At 51.4% G+C, this 18,612-nt stretch overlaps 8 protein-coding genes across 8 annotated transcripts; 3 read left to right on the top strand and 5 right to left on the bottom strand.

The window, feature by feature from the left end:
- Positions 1-234: 234 nt before the first annotated feature.
- Positions 235-2,708, bottom strand: IAR55_005926 (uncharacterized protein; the record flags this gene model as incomplete). Its single annotated transcript, XM_066949015.1, has 3 exons — positions 235-2,046; positions 2,116-2,365; positions 2,416-2,708. 3 exons carry the CDS (start codon positions 2,706-2,708, stop codon positions 235-237), a joined length of 2,355 nt encoding a protein of 784 aa, XP_066800788.1.
- Positions 2,709-3,358: 650 nt separating this feature from the next.
- IAR55_005925 (uncharacterized protein) lies at positions 3,359-4,252 on the top strand (the record flags this gene model as incomplete). Its single annotated transcript, XM_066949014.1, has 4 exons — positions 3,359-3,465; positions 3,524-3,849; positions 3,913-4,051; positions 4,105-4,252. 4 exons carry the CDS (start codon positions 3,359-3,361, stop codon positions 4,250-4,252), a joined length of 720 nt encoding a protein of 239 aa, XP_066800787.1.
- Positions 4,253-4,343: 91 nt separating this feature from the next.
- On the bottom strand, positions 4,344-5,095 carry IAR55_005924 (uncharacterized protein; the record flags this gene model as incomplete). The annotated part of the gene is made up of 4 exons (XM_066949013.1): positions 4,344-4,450; positions 4,573-4,647; positions 4,748-4,921; positions 5,029-5,095. The coding sequence occupies 4 exons, from the start codon at positions 5,093-5,095 to the stop codon at positions 4,344-4,346; spliced, it is 423 nt and encodes a 140-aa protein (XP_066800786.1).
- Positions 5,096-5,505: 410 nt separating this feature from the next.
- Positions 5,506-7,182, bottom strand: IAR55_005923 (argininosuccinate synthase; the record flags this gene model as incomplete). The annotated part of the gene is made up of 8 exons (XM_066949012.1): positions 5,506-5,560; positions 5,614-6,289; positions 6,355-6,453; positions 6,502-6,611; positions 6,665-6,776; positions 6,830-6,926; positions 6,984-7,063; positions 7,125-7,182. 8 exons carry the CDS (start codon positions 7,180-7,182, stop codon positions 5,506-5,508), a joined length of 1,287 nt encoding a protein of 428 aa, XP_066800785.1.
- A 1,169-nt stretch (positions 7,183-8,351) lies between these two features.
- IAR55_005922 (uncharacterized protein) lies at positions 8,352-9,158 on the top strand (the record flags this gene model as incomplete). The annotated part of the gene is made up of 5 exons (XM_066949011.1): positions 8,352-8,466; positions 8,523-8,696; positions 8,755-8,885; positions 8,931-8,991; positions 9,046-9,158. The coding sequence occupies 5 exons, from the start codon at positions 8,352-8,354 to the stop codon at positions 9,156-9,158; spliced, it is 594 nt and encodes a 197-aa protein (XP_066800784.1).
- A 145-nt stretch (positions 9,159-9,303) lies between these two features.
- On the bottom strand, positions 9,304-14,329 carry IAR55_005921 (uncharacterized protein; the record flags this gene model as incomplete). The annotated part of the gene is made up of 15 exons (XM_066949010.1): positions 9,304-10,569; positions 10,617-10,715; positions 10,766-10,916; positions 10,964-11,551; positions 11,599-11,706; positions 11,757-11,849; positions 11,901-12,014; positions 12,062-12,178; positions 12,227-12,466; positions 12,529-12,637; positions 12,684-12,789; positions 12,844-13,092; positions 13,142-14,008; positions 14,062-14,134; positions 14,193-14,329. The coding sequence occupies 15 exons, from the start codon at positions 14,327-14,329 to the stop codon at positions 9,304-9,306; spliced, it is 4,317 nt and encodes a 1,438-aa protein (XP_066800783.1).
- A 602-nt stretch (positions 14,330-14,931) lies between these two features.
- On the top strand, positions 14,932-16,642 carry IAR55_005920 (uncharacterized protein; the record flags this gene model as incomplete). Its single annotated transcript, XM_066949009.1, has 9 exons — positions 14,932-15,080; positions 15,151-15,210; positions 15,265-15,436; positions 15,499-15,581; positions 15,633-15,748; positions 15,808-15,956; positions 16,011-16,106; positions 16,236-16,311; positions 16,365-16,642. 9 exons carry the CDS (start codon positions 14,932-14,934, stop codon positions 16,640-16,642), a joined length of 1,179 nt encoding a protein of 392 aa, XP_066800782.1.
- A 19-nt stretch (positions 16,643-16,661) lies between these two features.
- IAR55_005919 (uncharacterized protein) lies at positions 16,662-18,493 on the bottom strand (the record flags this gene model as incomplete). The annotated part of the gene is made up of 6 exons (XM_066949008.1): positions 16,662-17,281; positions 17,333-17,472; positions 17,528-17,714; positions 17,766-18,188; positions 18,246-18,362; positions 18,430-18,493. The coding sequence occupies 6 exons, from the start codon at positions 18,491-18,493 to the stop codon at positions 16,662-16,664; spliced, it is 1,551 nt and encodes a 516-aa protein (XP_066800781.1).
- Positions 18,494-18,612: the final 119 nt, after the last annotated feature.

The raw sequence follows: 18,612 nt of genomic DNA, 5'->3' as shown, positions 1-18,612 counted from the left end.
GTCTGTCTGCACAGAATCAAGCGGAGAGTCAAAAGCAAAATACGATTTCACCTCCACCTTTCAGCTCTCCGTGGACAAGCAGCATGGAATAAAACCATCTTCTCTGCTTGGGAGTTCCTATCTGATTCTTACTTGTATGATGATACATCTGATTCTACGTCTTTGTTATATAGTGGCAGCATGATTTCTGGATGATCCGATTGATGTTATGACTGGCGGCAACTGGCCTGCTCCTCATGCTCTCCTCCCACCACCTCCACCGAGGACCAACTTCTGCGGCTTCCCCTTCTTCCCCTTCTTCCCACCACCCTTCTCACTCTCTCTCACTGTATCCCCGACCTCCTCTCTCGGTGCTCGACCATCCCGGCCAACCGACATCGATTCAAACGCCTCCCAAGCCGCCTCGACCTCCCAGTCCACTTCGGATTGTCGTGCCCGTGGTGTCGACGAAGTGGTATGATGATGCAGAGCTGTTGCGAATGAAGCTCGCGCCTGAGCTTGACCGCCCCATGTGGCTGCCGATGACGGACTAGTCGAGGGGCTGGGCGCGTGATCTGTGCCAGGAGCGGGGAATGCTTGAAGGTGAGTAGTCGAAGATGAGGCCGAACCAGGTTGGAAGCCTGGATCAAATTCTACAGCGGATCGAGCAAGGGCCATTGCGAACTCTCTATCGTCTCCACCACTCCCAAAAGCACTAGGCACAGTTCTCAAATCTATCGGTATCTTTTCCCTTTCTGCTTTCTCCCATCTCGTCTTTGCTCGATCTTCCTTCTTCGTCCTATCCCTTCGCTTGGTTCGTCGGGCTTTCAAAGGCTGCTCGAAAGCCGCCAGACCTTCTTTGCCCACGATCGGCTCAAGATCCGCCTCCACGAAGACCACCTCTGTTCCTACCGGAAGATGGCCAAGATATTTGCACCGTTTGCGCAATTCGTCGTTGATGCTACCAGGATCATAACCGCTCGAGGTGAAAGAAATAGTTTGCGGGAAGAGAGAATAGGACTGGAAATGTGCAAGAAGAATTCGGATGTCCAGGGGGTGAAGGTACACGTTGGCACCGAGTGAGGATTGATAGAAATAATACGAAGGTGAGGGGATTGATGGCGCGGTCACAGAGCCACCGGGATGACCTTTTCGGCGTGACTTCCTAGGCGTTGTCGTAGGCATGGGATTCGGTTCAACTTCCACATTCGGTGGTATATGAACGTTCTGCGAGTCATCGAAGGCGACATTTTGGGACGCCAAGAAGGCTGCGGGTATATCTCCTGCCGGTTCCTGCATGGCTCTTTCCTCTCTTTCCTTCGCCCGTCTCTCTCGCTCTCTCCTTCGTTCGCGTTCACGTCGCTCGCCGCCAACAGCGTCTCCCCATGCCTCCCGAACTTCCCGCTCCGACTTTCTGACCAAGACAGTTTCCAGCTCAGCTTGCACTTTACCTATCTGCTTCTCCACCTTCTCCTTAGCGGCCTTCACGAAATCGCGACCAAGCTCGTCTCCTCTCAGCGTCTCCCATTCACGCTTGAGCTCCTTCAGTTCTCGCTGTAGCTCCGTAAGCATATACTCGGGTGTGGCCAACATGAACCGAGAGTATGTAAGGACGTCTGGAAGGAAGTACCAAGGTGCGGTGTGGGGTGGTATAGCGTCTGAAGGCCAGGTAGGTGAGGAGGGCAATGCCAAAGTTGTCATCTGAGGTCGCTGAACAAGCCGCATATGTATCCTGTGGCCTCTGTTGCCGGACGACGACTCAGCTTGCGAATCGATTGCTATGGCCTCCTCCATCGTATCTTCAAACCCATCCATCTCTCCGATGATGCCGTGGCCATGTTCGTGATCGTGACAGTGATGTTGCTCATCCGTAGATATAGTAGCGAGCTGCTGACGATCTTCGTCTTCATCCTCACCGGACGCCGCTTTCAACATGGCTTCCGCATCCAGATATTTGACACTCTTGAGCATGCTCGAGTGAACGGTATCGCCGCAGATAGGGCACTTGGCTGACTTGGGGATATCTGAAAGTTGAATGTAGTGCAGAATACAAGGAAAGCAGAAAATCTAGCAGGTTGGCCGATCAGCAATGCGTTCCAATCAATTGGAACTGCTGGCAGCGACTCTGAGACTTACATGACCGCACTTGGTCATCCTTCCTGCAATTGGCTTCCCAAGGCAGATCGGACACATCCTACCTCTTCGCTCCTCCTCCATCCTCCTTCTCCGTTCGACTGCGTCTTCTCCCATCCCCTCGAGATCGCGGGACTCGATGGAAGAGCCAAGCTGATCGTCGTGCTTGTCTGTCGAGACGTAGCCTTGAGCGACTGAGAAAGCGCTGAAGGTCGGGACCAGCACCTGGAGGATGTGAGGCCAATGTAGAGAGCTACAAGGTGTGTCAGTCCAGGTGAGGTGTCGACCGACAAGTCGACTCACATATCGGGATCGGCGAAATGAGCGCCATATGATAATGTCTCATTTGGCTTGAGGACAAACTTGAAAGACGCGTTTAAGAACTTCTCTCTACTCATAGGTCCACCCCTCCATCCTTCGCCTCTCCTACTTCTTCTCGGGATACCCGGTACTCCACTGCCAGGTACTCCGGCACCGGAACGAGGGGGGAGAGAAAAGTTTAGCCATGATGAGGGATCGGTGTTGTCCATTGTGAGTTCAGGTTTCGAGGCGGTACGGTGCGTTGGACGGCGTGGATGTATCGGCACAGCAGGCATGGTGATCTAGCTGAGTGCGAGAGACGATGAGGACAGAGACGCGAGCGATGTAAGCTGGCACGCAATTGATGCAAGTGAGTGAGCCCTGGTGAACTGAAGAGGTGGCAACGGGCGAAGGGTCGATCACGTTCGTATGTCCGCGATGCGATCCGAGTCAAATTGACGTGAGAAACTCGGCTATGTACAATGAAGGTTGACTGTGAGTGAGATGACGATGCTGGCGCAATGTGATATGCAGCGCCCTCTCGCTAGGAGAGGAGCGAAGAAGGAAAGAGGGAAGAGAAGGAAGCGAGCGGAGATGGATGATTGATCACCTCACCCAAACAACGCGAGCGAGTCAAGATAGAGCTGGATCGACTGAGGGAAGACGTCATTAGCATGCCAGATGGGTGGGTATTACCGAAATCTGATTCCGCTAATGAGCGATTTCTAATGCCTCAAGATCAAGTCGGGAGGGGGAAGAAAAAACCTCCACCTCACAAGTCCATGACGTTCTCTCCGCAAAGAGCTCGCTACCAGCGGAAACATCGGGAGAGGAGACCTTTGAGGTGACAACGGCTTATGAACGATAGAACCGTCCTCTCACTGTCTGGCATAGCTGCACACTATATCATACCACAGTCATAACGGAATCTGACCGACACCAGAAGATGAAATTCCTCGTATTTGGTGGAGGCGGCAAAGTCGCTCTTCACTTCACCCGCATTGCTGTACAAGCAGGGCACAAGGTCCATTCGGTGATCAAGGACAACGGGCAGTATGTGATATCTTCCCCTTACTCATATTCAGAACAGTTTGACTGAAGCTGCTCTCAGCACTGCAGAGCTCGAAGGCTTGGGGGCGAAGGTGCATATCGCGTCGCTTGTCGATGACACTGTACCGGATTTCACTTCACTCCTCACGACTGTCAAACCCGATACGGTCGTCTTCGCCGCCGGTTCTGGGGGGAAACCCCCGGGACCTGACAAGATCGATTACGAAGGAGCGGTCAAAGTCTTTGACGCCATGGAAGCTGCCAACACCAAGAGACTGATATTGGTCAGTGCTGTGGACGTCAGATCCAGAGATAAGGGGTATCCCGAATGGTATAGCGACGAGGACAAAGCTATGAGTGACAGAGTATGGAAGGGTATCGGCACTTGTGAGTAATTTCCAACCCTACATGTCATGACTCTTTGTTCTGACGTGACCGTTCCTTCCCCAGATATGGAAGCGAAGCTCAAAGCAGAGCTCGAACTTCACTCTCGAAAGTCCATCCAGTACACAGTCCTTGCTCCTGGCGGCCTCACTTTGGAGCCAGCTTGCAAAGTCCAGCTGGGTCGAACCCATCTCACACAGACCAGGTGGGTTCCCATGTACATCCAAACGTGGTAAGAGCACTAATCATCATACATAGCCGAGAACTCGTTGCCAAGGTAATCCTCGCCACAGCTACTACCTCTGGAACAGAGGGACTGACAATCGACGTCATGGATGGTGAAGAGAGCATTGAGACGGCGCTTGCAGAGGTAGTGAAGAACAGGACCGATGCTTGGACAGGCTAAGAATCACATGATGCATGGTATAAAAGGTGTACATTTAATCAAGACCGAAAGTCAGATGATGAATGCAGCGTGAAGAAAGCGGTCGGCGTCGTTATGCGTTCACAGAAGCGATGAGAGTTTGCAGTCGTGTCTCGAATAAGGAAGAATTGATGGGCATCTCTAGTGTATGGAAGGGGTTCTTCATGACCGCGTCGGAGTCTGTGGTAGGCGTGTAGAGCGAAGATCGGATGTCGGAGCAAGGTAGAGAAGTATCAATATACAATGGTCGTCAGCGGAAGCGTCAGTAATTCTCTGCCGGTTCCAATGTGAAGCACACGCACAGATTTCGTATATTCTTCTCAACAGATCGTCCAAGCCAGGATGAGGCAAAGAGTGAAGTACTACGAATTTCGTTCCTGTACAACATATCAGCACACATGACATCAGTAATGACTTCCACCTGACAAGGCAATGGGACTGCTCAAAGCCATATCGAGTGGAAACATGCACACTGACCTGTCGCAGTCAGAAATATTCTACCAGCCCAGCCTTCCGCTTCGAAGCTCTCCATACCTCCTACAGGTTGACCAGGTATCGGCGAGGGCGTTAATTTCGCGGTTATGGCATGGATACCGTGGAGGATACCAGCGAGCGTGAGGATGGTGTTTACCGGTAAAGTAGGCAGGACATCTGAAATCCCGGCCGATGTCAATCCACACGGTTTGTACTTGTAAGAGAGCAGTAGGAACGACTGGCGTGGTGAAGTGTGGTGCTTGTGCTTGTGAAGACCGGCTCACCACTATATGACCGACTGAAGACCAAACCTCCTGCTTTACTGATCACCCACAGGGCGTGCACGGTCATTGCGGATGAAAATTCGAGTGTGAGAGATTACGTTCTTGAGCTTGAGCGTTGGATAGATAGAGTCTAGTTCCACCGGTGCACAGATGCGTCGATGGGTGGGCTGAATGTACTGAAATATCGCTGAGGAAGATATGGCAAGGTGACAACATGCGAAGAGATGTCGAGGCATCTGACGCGAAAGCAGTTTATTTGTGGCGGTGACTTCCGCCGTGCAACGAATCATGTCGGAAGCCAGGTCGCGCATCTGATCTGCTCTTCCTGTTATGTCGCGGATGCATGGTTAGGTCATTGATATATACAATGGAATTTGAAGAGAAAATACGGCCCAGACAACTATCATAATCCCCTCGCTAAACCCTTTTTTTCTCGAACGACTCTCAAAATCCCATCTTCAAAATCTATGTTCTAGTCTACTCTCGGTGGTAAACGTCCTCGGGGGCGACACCGCCTTGGCCTCGCTTCAGGCTACAATAACAGAGTCAGATTCAAATCACAGTGCCTGACAGTGAATTACTCACTTCTGAAGACCCCAGGCCTTGATTCGGATGCTCGAGATGTCAATGAAACCAGAGGTAGCAGTGGGCTCGAAGCCACCCATCTCGTCCATGGACGAGAATTTAGCGTCATACAGACCCTCATCGGCATCTCGGCCCTCGACGATGACGTTACCCTTGTAACACTTGAGTCGGACGAGACCGTTGACGGTCTTCTGCGATGCGGGAATGGCGGCGGTGACAAACTCTCGTTCGGGGGAGAAGAAGAAACCATTGTAAAGGATGTTACTGAGCTCTCGGGTGATGAACTGGTCCCGAAGAGCTCGGACGTTTCGGTCGAGAGTCAGACCTTCGAGGTCCATGTGAGCGACTCGAAGGATAGTAGCAGCAGGTGACTCGTAACATCCTCGAGATTTGACACCGATGAATCGGTTCTCAACGATGTCAATTCGTCCAACACCGTGCTTTCGAGCGAGGGCGTTGAGAGTGAGGAAGATGTCGACAGCGTCAGTGACCACCTTGCCGTCTGCAGGGAAGGTCACTTTGACGGGAAGACCCTTGGAGAACTCGATGTGAACCTGTTCCGGACTGTCGGGAGCCTTTTGGGGGGAGTTTGTAAGTTTCCACATGTCATCGGGGGGAGTCTGGTTGGGGTCCTCCAAAATACCGGCCTCGTAAGAGATGTGGAACAGGTTCTCGTCTGATGGGAAGCACCATTGTCAGCTACAAGTGTTTATCCACTCCCCGCTATCTCAGGTGACTCACCAGTGGACCAGGGCTTGGCAGCGGTCTGGGTCACGGGGATACCATTGGTAGCGGCATACTCGAGGAGGGCGGATCGACCAGCGAATCGGTTGTAGAACTCTGTGCCAAGTCAGCAGATGACTGACAGTAAACGACTGGTCGACATACCGGGCAATCGCCAAGGGGCGATGACCTTGATGTTAGGGGCAAGACCGTAGAAAGCGAGCTCGAATCGAACTTGGTCGTTACCCTTGCCAGTACAGCCGTGCGAGACGAAGCTGCAGGAGGGTAAGCAAAGTGATACAGAGAATGCACGAAGCACGCGACTCACTCGCAGCCTTCTCGGAGAGCGACCTCAATCATACCTCGAGCAATAACAGGTCGAGCAAGAGATGTACCAAGGAGGTAGACACCCTCGTAGATCGCATTGCACTGGACGGCAGCTGCGAGTTTAGGGTCAGAAGGGATATGCATTTCCTGCAGAACAACGACTCACGGTAAATGAGCTCCTCGACAAACTCGCGCTTGAGATCAGCGAGGAAGAAGCCGGTAGCACCACATTTCATGGCCTTGGTTCGTGCGGCCTCAAAGTCCTGCACATACACAATCATCAGAAATCAGGGATGATGAGCTGGAAAGAGAAGTCTCACCTCCTCCTGACCAACATCGGCCATGTAAGCAATGACCTCGTAACCTTGCTCAATGAGCCAGAGGAGGATACAGGAGGTGTCTGCAAAGCAGCAAACAATTGTAAGAACTTGCTCATGGTGAATTGCAAATGTGCGACTCACCAAGACCACCGGAGTAGGCGAGGATGACCTTGCCCTTCTTTTCACCGGAAGCAGCCATGGTGTACGTTTTCAAATGGAGATAGCTGCATATTCAGGTACAAAATCAAAGGAGAAAGCAAGCATAGACAAACAGATTCGTCAGCATATGATATATCCATGTACATCAGAAGGATATGCGAGTGCGAAAGGGAAGGATCAGACATCCAAGGAAGAAAAAACTTCAAATTAGCATCGCCTCGTCCTCCCGCCACGACTTCACCGACTGCTAGCACCATAATCACCTCGAGAGGTTTTCTGGTGGAGCCCACGGTCGAGGAATCTACCGACGCTCAACGAGAGGTTCAACTCGGAACAAAGGCAGACTCGACTCAGTTGTGGAAGTAAAAGAAGGGTGAGAGAAGCGAGAACAAACTCCCGGCGAAAGGAGGACGCGTTCAGTGGAAACTGCGTATGGTTTTATTGAATATTTCATCATTGTAGTGGTGTGGTAGTGAGGGTACTTCAAGGACAGTGAGGGAGTTGACACTCACAAGAAGTAAAGAATGGAGAGGGAATCCTGATCGCACAACGCATCGTCAGCTGCGGTCCAAACGAGCTTGGGGAGGCTAAGCAGATGTGTTTCTTGGAGATCAGACTAAAGCGCTGGCAAGCGCCAACAGCCCGTCCTCTCATGAAGAGAGGCTGGGGTTCCGGCACATCTCCTGCGAAGGAGCGGCCCAACTCGTTCGCCATGGTCGATTAGACGGGGAGAGAATGAAGGTCATCATGTCAAGAGGGTGAAGCGGTAGTGGTGAAGGGTGAGGACGAAACAGGGACACAAGGTGAAGCCGTGGCCCCGATGAAGAGGGGCGCAGGCAGCAGACACTCACCTAGACCTGTACGGGATGAAGATGAACGAATGGATGCAGTTTTGAAAGAGAAAGAAGAAAGAAGAAGAAGAACAGTGAAGAGAATCAGAGATGCCGAGTCAATAGTGAGAGCTACCATTCAAAATTCTTTTGAGTCGGGATAGCAGTAGCGAGGGGGCACATTGAAAGATAATGCCGTCAAAATGTCCGAGACTGTGGCGGTGGAGGTCATCCATCCTCTCCGGCCTGCTTTCTCCTACTTTGTCCGGTGTCATCGATGCCGATGGGTTCTGTCATCATGATGGTGTACTGTTCATCTATACATCTCCATGCTGCCTTTTCCAGCGTACTGTACAGTCTTCAGCTTCAGCTCGACACCATGCCTGCACCACCATTCGGTACCGCTTCCGCCTACTCTGACTCTTTCCCAGCTCCGCCACCGAAACAAGTCACCGTTACGGCGGAGACATGTTTCAATCTCAGTGTCTTCAGAGGTAAGTGATCGATCGTGCGTCTCGATCAGGTGGGACTGATCAGCTCGTCCTGTAAGATATCGTCCGCCAATATCGCAAGCTAGACGATCAGATCATAACGCGACTGAATCGAGCTCAAGCTGAATTACGAGATCAATCGAGATCATCATCGGGTTCGTCGTCGAGACATGGTGTGGCGTTACTGGATGGCGCTGAAGGGATGTGTGCGCGATTGTGGGGGGAGATGATGGGTGAGCAGCCTATTCTCCTGGAGTCGTGTTGTGCGCTGATCGTTCCCTCGATACGTAGCGGGATGGGCTCACAGACAAACGCTCCTGACATTCTGCGGTCAAACGGTCCAGGCTTCGGTGGACGGCAAACGAGATTCGTCAACGCCATCGCCGCATTGGGAGCGAGGAGTGAAAGAGGAAGAGGTCCTGGTGGGTTCGGTTCGTTTGTGGTTTCGGTATTAATAGTTCCTTCAGGTCGATCAGCTGGTCAGCGAAGAGAGCGTGGAAGCCATCATCCGAAAACGTACACTGGATGGTAAGTGGTTCGCCTTCGTACAATTACGAAGCGCTGATCTTGTGAATTGGACAGCCTTCAAAACACGATGTCCGTTTTTCACCCCATCCTTTGCAGATAGCACTGGTAGAGCGTGGTGGGATCTTGCAGATCGGGGATTAAAAGGAAGAGGCCCGGAACTATCATGAACAATGAAGCCTCCGTGCCGCCGCAAATACCGCTCTCTTGCTGTTGTTGTACTTCCTCTGCTCGGACTATTATGCTGGTAGGCTGAACGTAGCATCATGCGTCATCATTGTCATGTCACTCATTACTGTCCTGTTGGGTCGTTGTTCACTCCGAATCGACCTCGATGGCGTTATGGGCGGAAGCTCCTTCGCCTGGCTTGCCACCTCTTCCTCTCCCATCCGTTCTCAATCTCTTGACCCTCTGCTCTTCTTTCCAGCCTTGCTTACCCTCTCGCTTATGTCCTCCTTGAGGTTTCTTCGAATAAGTGCGCTGATCCAACCGCTTCGACGGAAATGAACCGAGTCGACCTGTCGTTTTGGATGCAGTCGGAGATGGATTGGACGAATTGACTGGACTGAGTGAACCAATTGGATCCCATGCGGACGCGGGTTGAGTTGGACGTTTGTCTTCGATACGCTCTACCTCTTCCTGCTCTTCCTCTGATGGGTCCTCGCCAGCATTTGATACCGCTACGTGACTGCCAGGAAACGGATTGATGGAGGGCTCCGCCACCTTAGAGCTCGTGGGTATCAATGGGCTGGTCCTAGTTCGAGCACGCTCAGATGTAGAAACGGATCTTCCAGAAAGTATGTTCCCTAAAGACGAGAACGGATTATCGCGGTCAGGCGACTGCGAAACAGGAGCATACCTTCGAGCATGTGGCGGAGTGGAGGCTCGCCGTAGTGGGGTTGCTAGATCCACCTCTTTCCTATCCGCTTCTCTTCCAACAGGTGGGCTGCTGGAACGAGATGTGGTAAAGTGACGTTCTGAATCTAGGTCATTCACGTCTTGCGTCTCAACACTAAGGTCTCGCCGTCTGACTGGGGATGTACTTCGAAGTGATTGCGTGTGCTCGGTCCGCGATCCCATTCCTATTTCGCGTACTGCATGATCGAAGTGATCTCGAGTACGATCAACGACGCCCGCTGGTATTGCGCCGCGGCCGTTCGGAGTGACAGCTATACCGCCGCGGTACGCAGGTGCAGGTGCCGATGGGCGCGCGGATAGCGAGTGCGTTTCGGGAAGAACACTGGGATCGATGTCTTCGTGTTGATGGCGCGAAAGCGACGGATCAGCTCTTCCGTATGGGGCTTGCTCAGCCGATTCTCTCGTAAGGACTGGCGGGATTGCATCTGTCTTCTCGACTGACGGAATTTGACTGAAAGCAGCAATCGATTCGGATTGGGAAGTTGACAGCTGTCTTTCTGTTTCATAGGCTAAGTCACGGGCATCCGTGTACTGCGATGCAAGCACTGCCATAGCGTCGATCCACTGCTGTCGAAGATTGCCAGTTTCCTCAGCATTCCAAGCCTCTGCGAGATGTGTGTCATATTTTGACCGCTCGGGCGCAGCGCTGTGAGGAGGTCGGCGCTGTTTGGGTATCAGATGTCGCCCCTCATCTCGAGCTTCAAACCCACCTGTATGAATCGCAAGACCTCATTTGGCTGCAAGAGGAGCTGCCGAGCATAATGGACAACGTAAAGACCACAGTCATAGAAATTGGGTTGTTGTGGCACCTAGCTGAATGTCAGTGTCGGACAGTATGACGCAGATACGATGAACATACTCGTCCTTCCCAGTATTCGGCCACGTCAGCCGGGATGGTCACGCCGCGCTTGTCTAAAGCTTCAAATTGAAGCCACAGATTCAAAGTCCTGCTGACAGACTTATGAGCCCCACCTAGGGAGTCGAATGTGATGATCCAGGTGCCGGTATACCTGCCGCTTGATCAGCAAAGGTCAGACCTTTTCGTCGCGAAACTCACCCGCTGTCGTTGATTATTTTGACGTCCGGTTTTTGTTGAGTCTTCTTCTTCACAGTTGTGGTCTCGTCTGAAGGTACTTGACCACTCAAAAATATCTCCTGCTGCTTTTGGGCAGCGATAACCGTAGGGGTCAAAATGGGTCTACCGGTCCCAATGCTGTCTTGTTTCTCCGATTCGTTCTCCTTCTCATCCAGACTCATGTCCTCTACAGCCACCTCAACATCCTGCATCTCTGTAGTATTCGCCGCCTCGAATTCTGGTTCAGAGTCATCAATGCAATCAATGGGGTCATGAGACATCATGGTCGAATCACAACCATCTGCGGTATCGACGTTGTCGTCTAGAGGGTTCAGGTCAGTTGAAGAAGCGCGAGGGGATGCCGATCGGCTCTCGAGATTGTCGACTTCGCTCTCAGCTGATACTGAAGCGGGCGGATTGTTTTCGTGAGTGACACCGGGTACCGAGACGTCATCGACTGGCGCTTGGGATGGAAGCGTCGCAGACCTGACGTGCGAACCATGCTCGGGAGGAGATGTAGCCTTCAGGGCTGCGCCAGGGTTCACTATCACGGCCAGGTACCAATGATAGCTATATATGTTTAATGACTGTGTCATCTATGGTACGGGACGACTCACTTTTCGTTGATTGGTACGACCACGATCGACTTGCTGAAGATGTCTTTGCCCTTGGTCCATTTTTTGACCGATTCGTAAGCCGGCCAAGAAGCTTCACTCGGTTTGCTCCTAGACGGAAATTAGCACTTGCGAGGGATGAGAGGTTAAGGAGCAATCACTTTTTCGACTTGTTCGATAGCTTATCGTAGAAGAAAGAATTGAATAGATGAACCGTCCGCCGCATCTCTTCGTCAAGCTGATCCATAACATGACTGCAGGATTTGTGATTTAGTGCTGGATTCGCTGCCAAATCATTTACTGACCGTAATCCAAACTCAAGTAGCGTATCGTTCAAGAACTCGCCTTCTTGCAAGCGCTGTGCGTCGCCATGAGTGATGTTTACATCTGCTTTACCCTTGGGTGGATATGGGAAGTATCTATGCAGAAGTAAGCTTTCGCATCATCTTGACAGCAAAGCACATACAGCTCGTTCTTGTCTGTGAGCATGCCACGAGTCGCAGCAGCTTCGGCTGCGTTTTTGCTTGCGTCTGGAGTGGCTCTAGTTTCTGACAGTCGAGAGCTTCGCCGAGGAGCTTTGTCGCTGCAGAACCGATCAGTTGTACATCGTGCTCAGCGCTGAGTAGCTCACAAATTCAACTTGGTTTGACTGGTGTCGTCCTCGAGCTTGGAATTACGCTTGCCCCTAGTCACTTGTTGCTGCTCCTGCCTTGATGCCTTCGGCAGGACGATTTCAGGTGCGTCTCGGTCAGACCGCCTTTTCTGCCGGGTCTCTCTTGGGCGCGTCATTCGCTGCGCTTCAGCCCGGGTTCTAGTGTCTCCATCCATTTGCGAATTGCAAGAATCCCTCAGAGTTTCACATGCCTTCTCACTGTACAATGGAGTATCAGTAATTAGCGTTCATATTCTGGTCACCTCTTAGAGAAGACCCACTCTAGAACCTGAACCGCAACACCAGTATTAATAATCAGACTGCGATAATTGTGCAGAAACATTGCAGAGGTATGAGACGGGGTCAACCTCAGAAAAAGACCTGGGGCTGCTGCAAGAGCTGTCAGTCGCGCGATATCATGAGACAGCGAGCTTACAATCAATTCGAGGACCAACACCGTCAAGCATGTCATCCAAGTCATTTCGATCGGAAATCGAGCGAAGATCAAGAAAAAGGGTAGGGTGTTCTTCGTTGACACAGATCTGAATTACATATGTGAATCGGGCAGTCCGCGTCGGATGAAAGACTTGACTTACTTGGGCGATATTCACGTCTTTATAGGGGATCGTCCATAGCTTGATACCACTGATCTCGGACTTCAGAGTCAGATCACCGAGGCGACAGATCACGTCCTGGCATCTGATCATATGATTCGGCCACATCCAAGCCTCCCTGATCTCCGCGGTCTTCTGTCCGAGCATCGAGGAAGGAATGGTATCTTTGCTAGTAAGTCTGTCGGGGGAGTTTTGAAAGACATTCGAACGTCTCTCCCCGACAGTTTGCGGCTGAAGCTGACCCATCAATATTGGCACCGATCTCAGAATCAAAGCGTACCTGCGCATATTGGACACCATTCCTATCCTTCATCTTGTTACTCGATCGCAGTCCAGTGCCGACGTGCAGTCCCCTTCTACCGTGGGGGCTGCTTGTCTCCACAGAGCCCTTTGAGAGCAGGCTGCCCTCCGCCACGAATTCGATGTCCTCCTCGCGCGCTGAAGACACTACGCGATGCGCGGGAACATTGTCGGTCTTCACAGTCACCACGATCTCTTCGTCTTCTTCGTCTCGTTGCATTTCATCAAGTGCCGTAGAACCAGAAATCGGATTGAGTTCCCGACGCTTTCCTTTGTCCCCGTCATTCGTTCTCTCAGCAGAAGCAAATAGAGGCTGGTGTTCGTGATCCTGCCCATCCACGTACTCTTCGATAGCCGAGGGAAGCACAGCTTGATCGGACCAATCAGGTTTCATTGGCGGTTCGATACGCGCTTTATTGACTTGACGACTTTTGAGTGCTTCGTGAGTGTCCTCGTCATCAACGTCAAAAACTGTTCTGACATCTCCTTCGATTCCACTGGCCTGCCTAGTTCCCGTAGTTGTCGTTGTATATAACTGCGAGTGAGAAAAGCGAGATCTCTCAGTGCCAGAATCACCTTTTCTTGTCGACTGTTCGAGGCGAGGATGTAATTCTCCGTTTGACGGTGGTCCTAGCGGTCTGCGGGATGATTTGATGGTGTTGGTCAACAGTCGTTTGTCGTTTGTGACCGAAGTGCTTGATTCACCACGTTTGGGGTAGAAATTGGTCGCCTGCACAGCTCTTGGTAACTCTTTCCTATCATTTTTGCCGTCCAGTGTGTTGTGACCAGGCCGATAAGGAGTCTGAGAGGGGTTTATTCGTCGATTGTATCGAGTATTTTTATTAGGCTGTTGATCGTTAGTGAGTTCTGCAAAAGGTCAACGGGAATCTCACGACTTACCGTTCTGTCTCCTTTGCTGCTTTGCGTTCTGGTGTCGATGACCTGACCCATCTCTCTGGCGACGATCTCACCACTGAGTTTGTGACATTCAATATCGTCAAACATTGCACGGGACAGCATTATCCACTCACTGATCATCCGAGGAATCCTCAACGTCTATCACCGGATTGGCTGTCTGTACGCCAGTCTCTGTCATGCTTTCCCCTTTCGTCTTGCGGAGGAACGTCTTGAGGTAAGGCGCCTTCTCATACTTGTTCATTCCCTCCATGGCGGATCGCAACCGAGCTAAGAGAGGATACAATGATGCAGGTAAGGATGGAACAACCGCCTGAACTGGCGTCAGCTTCTGCTCTCACATTGGGCCAAAAGGTGTGACAGTACCAACCAGAATAAGAAGGAGCTGGTTGTCGAAAATGAACCTGGTCCAGTCAAATCGGAATCATGACCTTTGGCAACCTGATTCGAGAAGATTGCAATGAGCTTGAAGAGACTGATATAACGGGATCATTGATGTCGAGCGGGGAGTAAGCAGCGAAGAGGATGTGACAGGTTGTATCGCTAGTGATCCTGACTCTTCGTCTCCTCTCCTGCTGAGCTGAAAGTTGGTTATCGGTGATCTTGGTGCAAAGTGCGACGAAGGGAAGAAGATGAAGATGAAATGATAGCAATCAGTTTCATTCGAGATATCATCGGACAAGGACCCCTACGACGACGGTAAGTTGACTTGCACACAATGGGTGGAGGTCACGATTTGATCAGTTAACTTGTACTGACCTTTCTCCTTATTTCCCTTTCCTCTACATCTTGTTCGGGTTCCATTCTCTCTTGTATTTGTCTTGGAGAAGATCTCGACATCCTTGTCCGTATACCATGGATCCCCCGACTAGCGGTGACGCTTCTGTCCTGTGGCCGTTGGCTCCCCGGTACGATTTTTCGAGTTCACCTATGATAGTCGGTAGTGTGGACGCCGCGGACCTAGAGTCAGAGATCGATTCCAACTTTTGGCGCAGTGCAAGATGGTCAGTCAAAGTGCGATCAGGCAAGCCACCCAACGACTACTGAGACTGAACTGTTGAAATCCATAAACAGGTGCTCAGATGGGTCTGCTATCCTCACGAATACCGAGGATCGCTCGTTGAGGATCCACACGTCAGTTTGTTTACACTCGCCCAATCTTCGACGCTGACAGTCCATGCAATTCAGACCTTCTGAAGCTCGGTCCGGTACATTCGTTACTCAGACGTACGAACAGCCCGATGCCATTCACTCGACTCTCTGGTATCCTTCCGCCAGCGTTTCAAGCCCTCCTACATTCTGCTTCATGGCGAGTATCAGAGATACCCCGGTCCGGCTGATCGATGCAAGCGATGGTCATGTCAGTATTTGACTCCCGCTCACATAATTTATGTAGGCTGACCGAGTCATCCATCAAACCAGACGAGGGCGACTTATCCCATTGTCGATCACAGAGAGCGGTTCATTGCCCCTTATAGCATGGCGTTCAACTCGACTTCCAGCAAGTGAGCTGCTTTTATCGCAATGGATCCTATCTGTGCTCACCTACTATTTAGACTGTATTGTGGCTATGAAAGCGCTATCGAAGTCTTCGACATTGCGAATCCAGGACACAACACGTCCGAGCGGCTCAAGACAGCATTCACCAAACGGGACAAAGGCGGGCAAAAGGGTGACCACGAATTCATATCCTGTCGAATATCGTCAATTCTAACTGAACTCGTTTGCCAGGCATCATCTCGGCTCTAGCTTTCTCATCAGACTATTCGGGGACCTTCGCAGCAGGATCTTTCTCGGGATCAGCTTCTCTGTATTCCGAAGACACAGGTGCGACTCCTGTCGCTCATTTTGATGGTGTGCACAGGGGAGGTGTAACGCAGGTATGTTTCCGACTCTACGTGGGGAATCAAAAACGTCTCACACGTTCTTCAAAGCTGGCTTTTCATCCTCTGAACCCCCAGATGGTCTTTGTCGCTTCTCGTCGATCTCAAGAGATCCAGGTCTTCGACATACGAGATCTTTCTGAGCCGGTGACAGGTTTTGCCAGACCTGCCTCCACCAACCAAAGGCTGTGGTTCGACGTCGACCCGTGGGGAAGATGGCTTGCTTCTGGTGATGAGGTGAGTTTTCCAAGGGTAGCATTGGAGTCTGATTTATAGAACGGTACCATCCGAGTCTGGGATATAGCCACGTCAGGTAGTCCCGAGGCTATCTTCGACGAGAACTTGCACGACGGTAAGTTTCCTCGGTTAGGGACTAAATGCGGGTTGCACTGATGTACTACTCAGACGCAGTCGGATCGGTGCAATTCCATCCCTCCCAACCTCTCTTGCTCAGTTGTGCAGGATCACGAGCCTACCTAGACAGTGATGGCAGCATCGCAGATTCTTCCGGCGAGATGTCCGATGATAGCAGTAGTGACAGCGCTGTGAGCGAGGATTATTGGTCAATGCGGGTCAAATCGTCAGAATCCACCAAAGTCATCGATGCCACTCTGAAGGTATGGTCTCTGGCCCCTTCAACTGCGACGTCGTCTCAACACGAGCAGACAGCAACTCAATCATGACGATGCATCACGCTAAGCATTATCCAGATAACCAGATTATCAGCGCCAAGCCGACTGCGGAGGTTCCCATCAACATGGCGCCACCCCAGATTAATTTGTCTCCGAGGTAGACGTGCAAATCTCCCATCGCCAGCGCATCACGAAATGCTTGCTCGAGATCTGACCCCAATTTCTCCATACTGAACTCGTCCTTGACACGAGCTCTTGCTGCCTCTTTCACCTTGGAACGCTCATCTCCGGTCATGACAATCAAAGATGCTAGAGCTGGCGCCCACGCTTCAGCTTGTGGAGGTCGAAGGATGCCGGTACCACTATCGCTGGTGGAAAGATCCAAAATAGTCTCCGTTGGGCCACCGGAATCTGCGGCCAGAACCGGCAAACCGCATGACATAGCTTCGATTGGGACGATGCCAAAGTGCTCATTGGCGGGAGTGTATAGGAGACATCGAGTGGTTGGAGAGGTTAAGAGATACGTGCGCTGTGCATTCGAAAAGTTTAGGATGAACAAGACTTGAACCAAATTGGACGGCGGCATAGTAGACTCTCCAAACGTGTGGTAGCTCAAGGACAGCTCCTCGCAGAGGCTCTGCAACTCAGCGAGGGTATGCCTGTTGTCAAGCTCTTCGCTATCGTAGCCACCTGTATGCAATCTAAGCAATTGATACCTGGCTTAGGGAGTTAAACACTCACCACCAATCACAAGCCGCAATCGACGGAATTGGTCATCTGGTATCAGTTTGTCGCTGCCTAATCTAGCGTAGGTCCTGATTGCCAGGCCGACGTTCTTCTTGGCCTCGAAGCGATTGAAGGATACAATGGTCGGTCGATCTCTGTACCCATAGATCAGACGCCAGGTTCTGCAATGAGGACAAAAAAAACACTGACGATGATATCTGTTTGACCGCATCGTCTACTTTTGCTTCACCCTTGCCCTTTCTTTCGGATGGTTGATACGCTTTGATATCAACACAAGGATACACCACACGCGGCGACCGCTGCGCAAGGGATGGGAAAGCTCGCGCATAGACCCTCGAAGTGAATTTGGAATTTGACAGGACCACATCGGATTGCCCTGATAGCCAATGTGTCAGTACCGTTGCTGAGAGTTACAGAAGGAGCGCACCAGTCGTGACTTCCTCTAGCTTATCTATCGGCCATCTGTACAACCTCTTAGCCACGCTCACACTTCCTGTGCCTGTTTTTCTCTCCACGGTACTCATTCCTTCCTGACCTTTGGCGTCCACATTGATTTCCCAGCCTCCGCTCAGAAGCTTGTCTGGGAAGTGACAGTAAAACACCACTCTTGTCCCGCTCATGAAGCGCAACAGAGGAATGGCGACAGACTGCTGGTCGATGAAGAAGATGTCAAAAGGCTCAATAGGAGACAAAGGGTTCATCGGTGTTGGAGGTCCCGGGAGTAGTAAAGAGAATATGAGAAGGAAAGCCAGAGTCAGGGAGCGGAGTATCGAGAACACAATGGTAAGCGGAAGACGTGGATGGAGAGTTCGAGGTAAGAACGACCCCAAAACGTGTACAGTCAATGTGCCTGTGACAGTCATGAGCTCGACTTAAGAACAAAATCGATAGCGGTATCCTATCGCACCGTCTATCGTTTCCGGAAAACATCTCGTAGGATCGTGCCGTGAAGTGAACATGACCACGTCATGACCACGTCTCTGCAGTGCGACTGCGGCATCGACGACCAGGCGTTCCGCGCCTCCTATCATCAATCACAGGAACCAACAGTCAGCAATGAACGTTTTGGGAAGGCCAGGGAGAGCCCAAACCAATGCCGAGATCCGGGTGTATGAAACCTATCCTCATCTTCTTCTTTGCATTGTTGACGTCCATGATCTTGCGCAGGCCCCTATCTCGCTGTTTGTGTCAGAGTTTCGCACGATGTAAAAGGAGGAGGATCCCTCATGTGCAAAATGATGTTAGCGAATGAAACACGCTCTGCACTCATAACT

Source organism: Kwoniella newhampshirensis, chromosome 12 (assembly GCF_039105145.1).
Source record: "Kwoniella newhampshirensis strain CBS 13917 chromosome 12, whole genome shotgun sequence".
NCBI classification, from domain to species: Eukaryota; Fungi; Basidiomycota; class Tremellomycetes; order Tremellales; family Cryptococcaceae; genus Kwoniella; species Kwoniella newhampshirensis.
The sequence above is the reverse complement of the archived record's forward strand: the minus strand, read 5'-3'. Positions and strand labels throughout refer to the sequence as shown.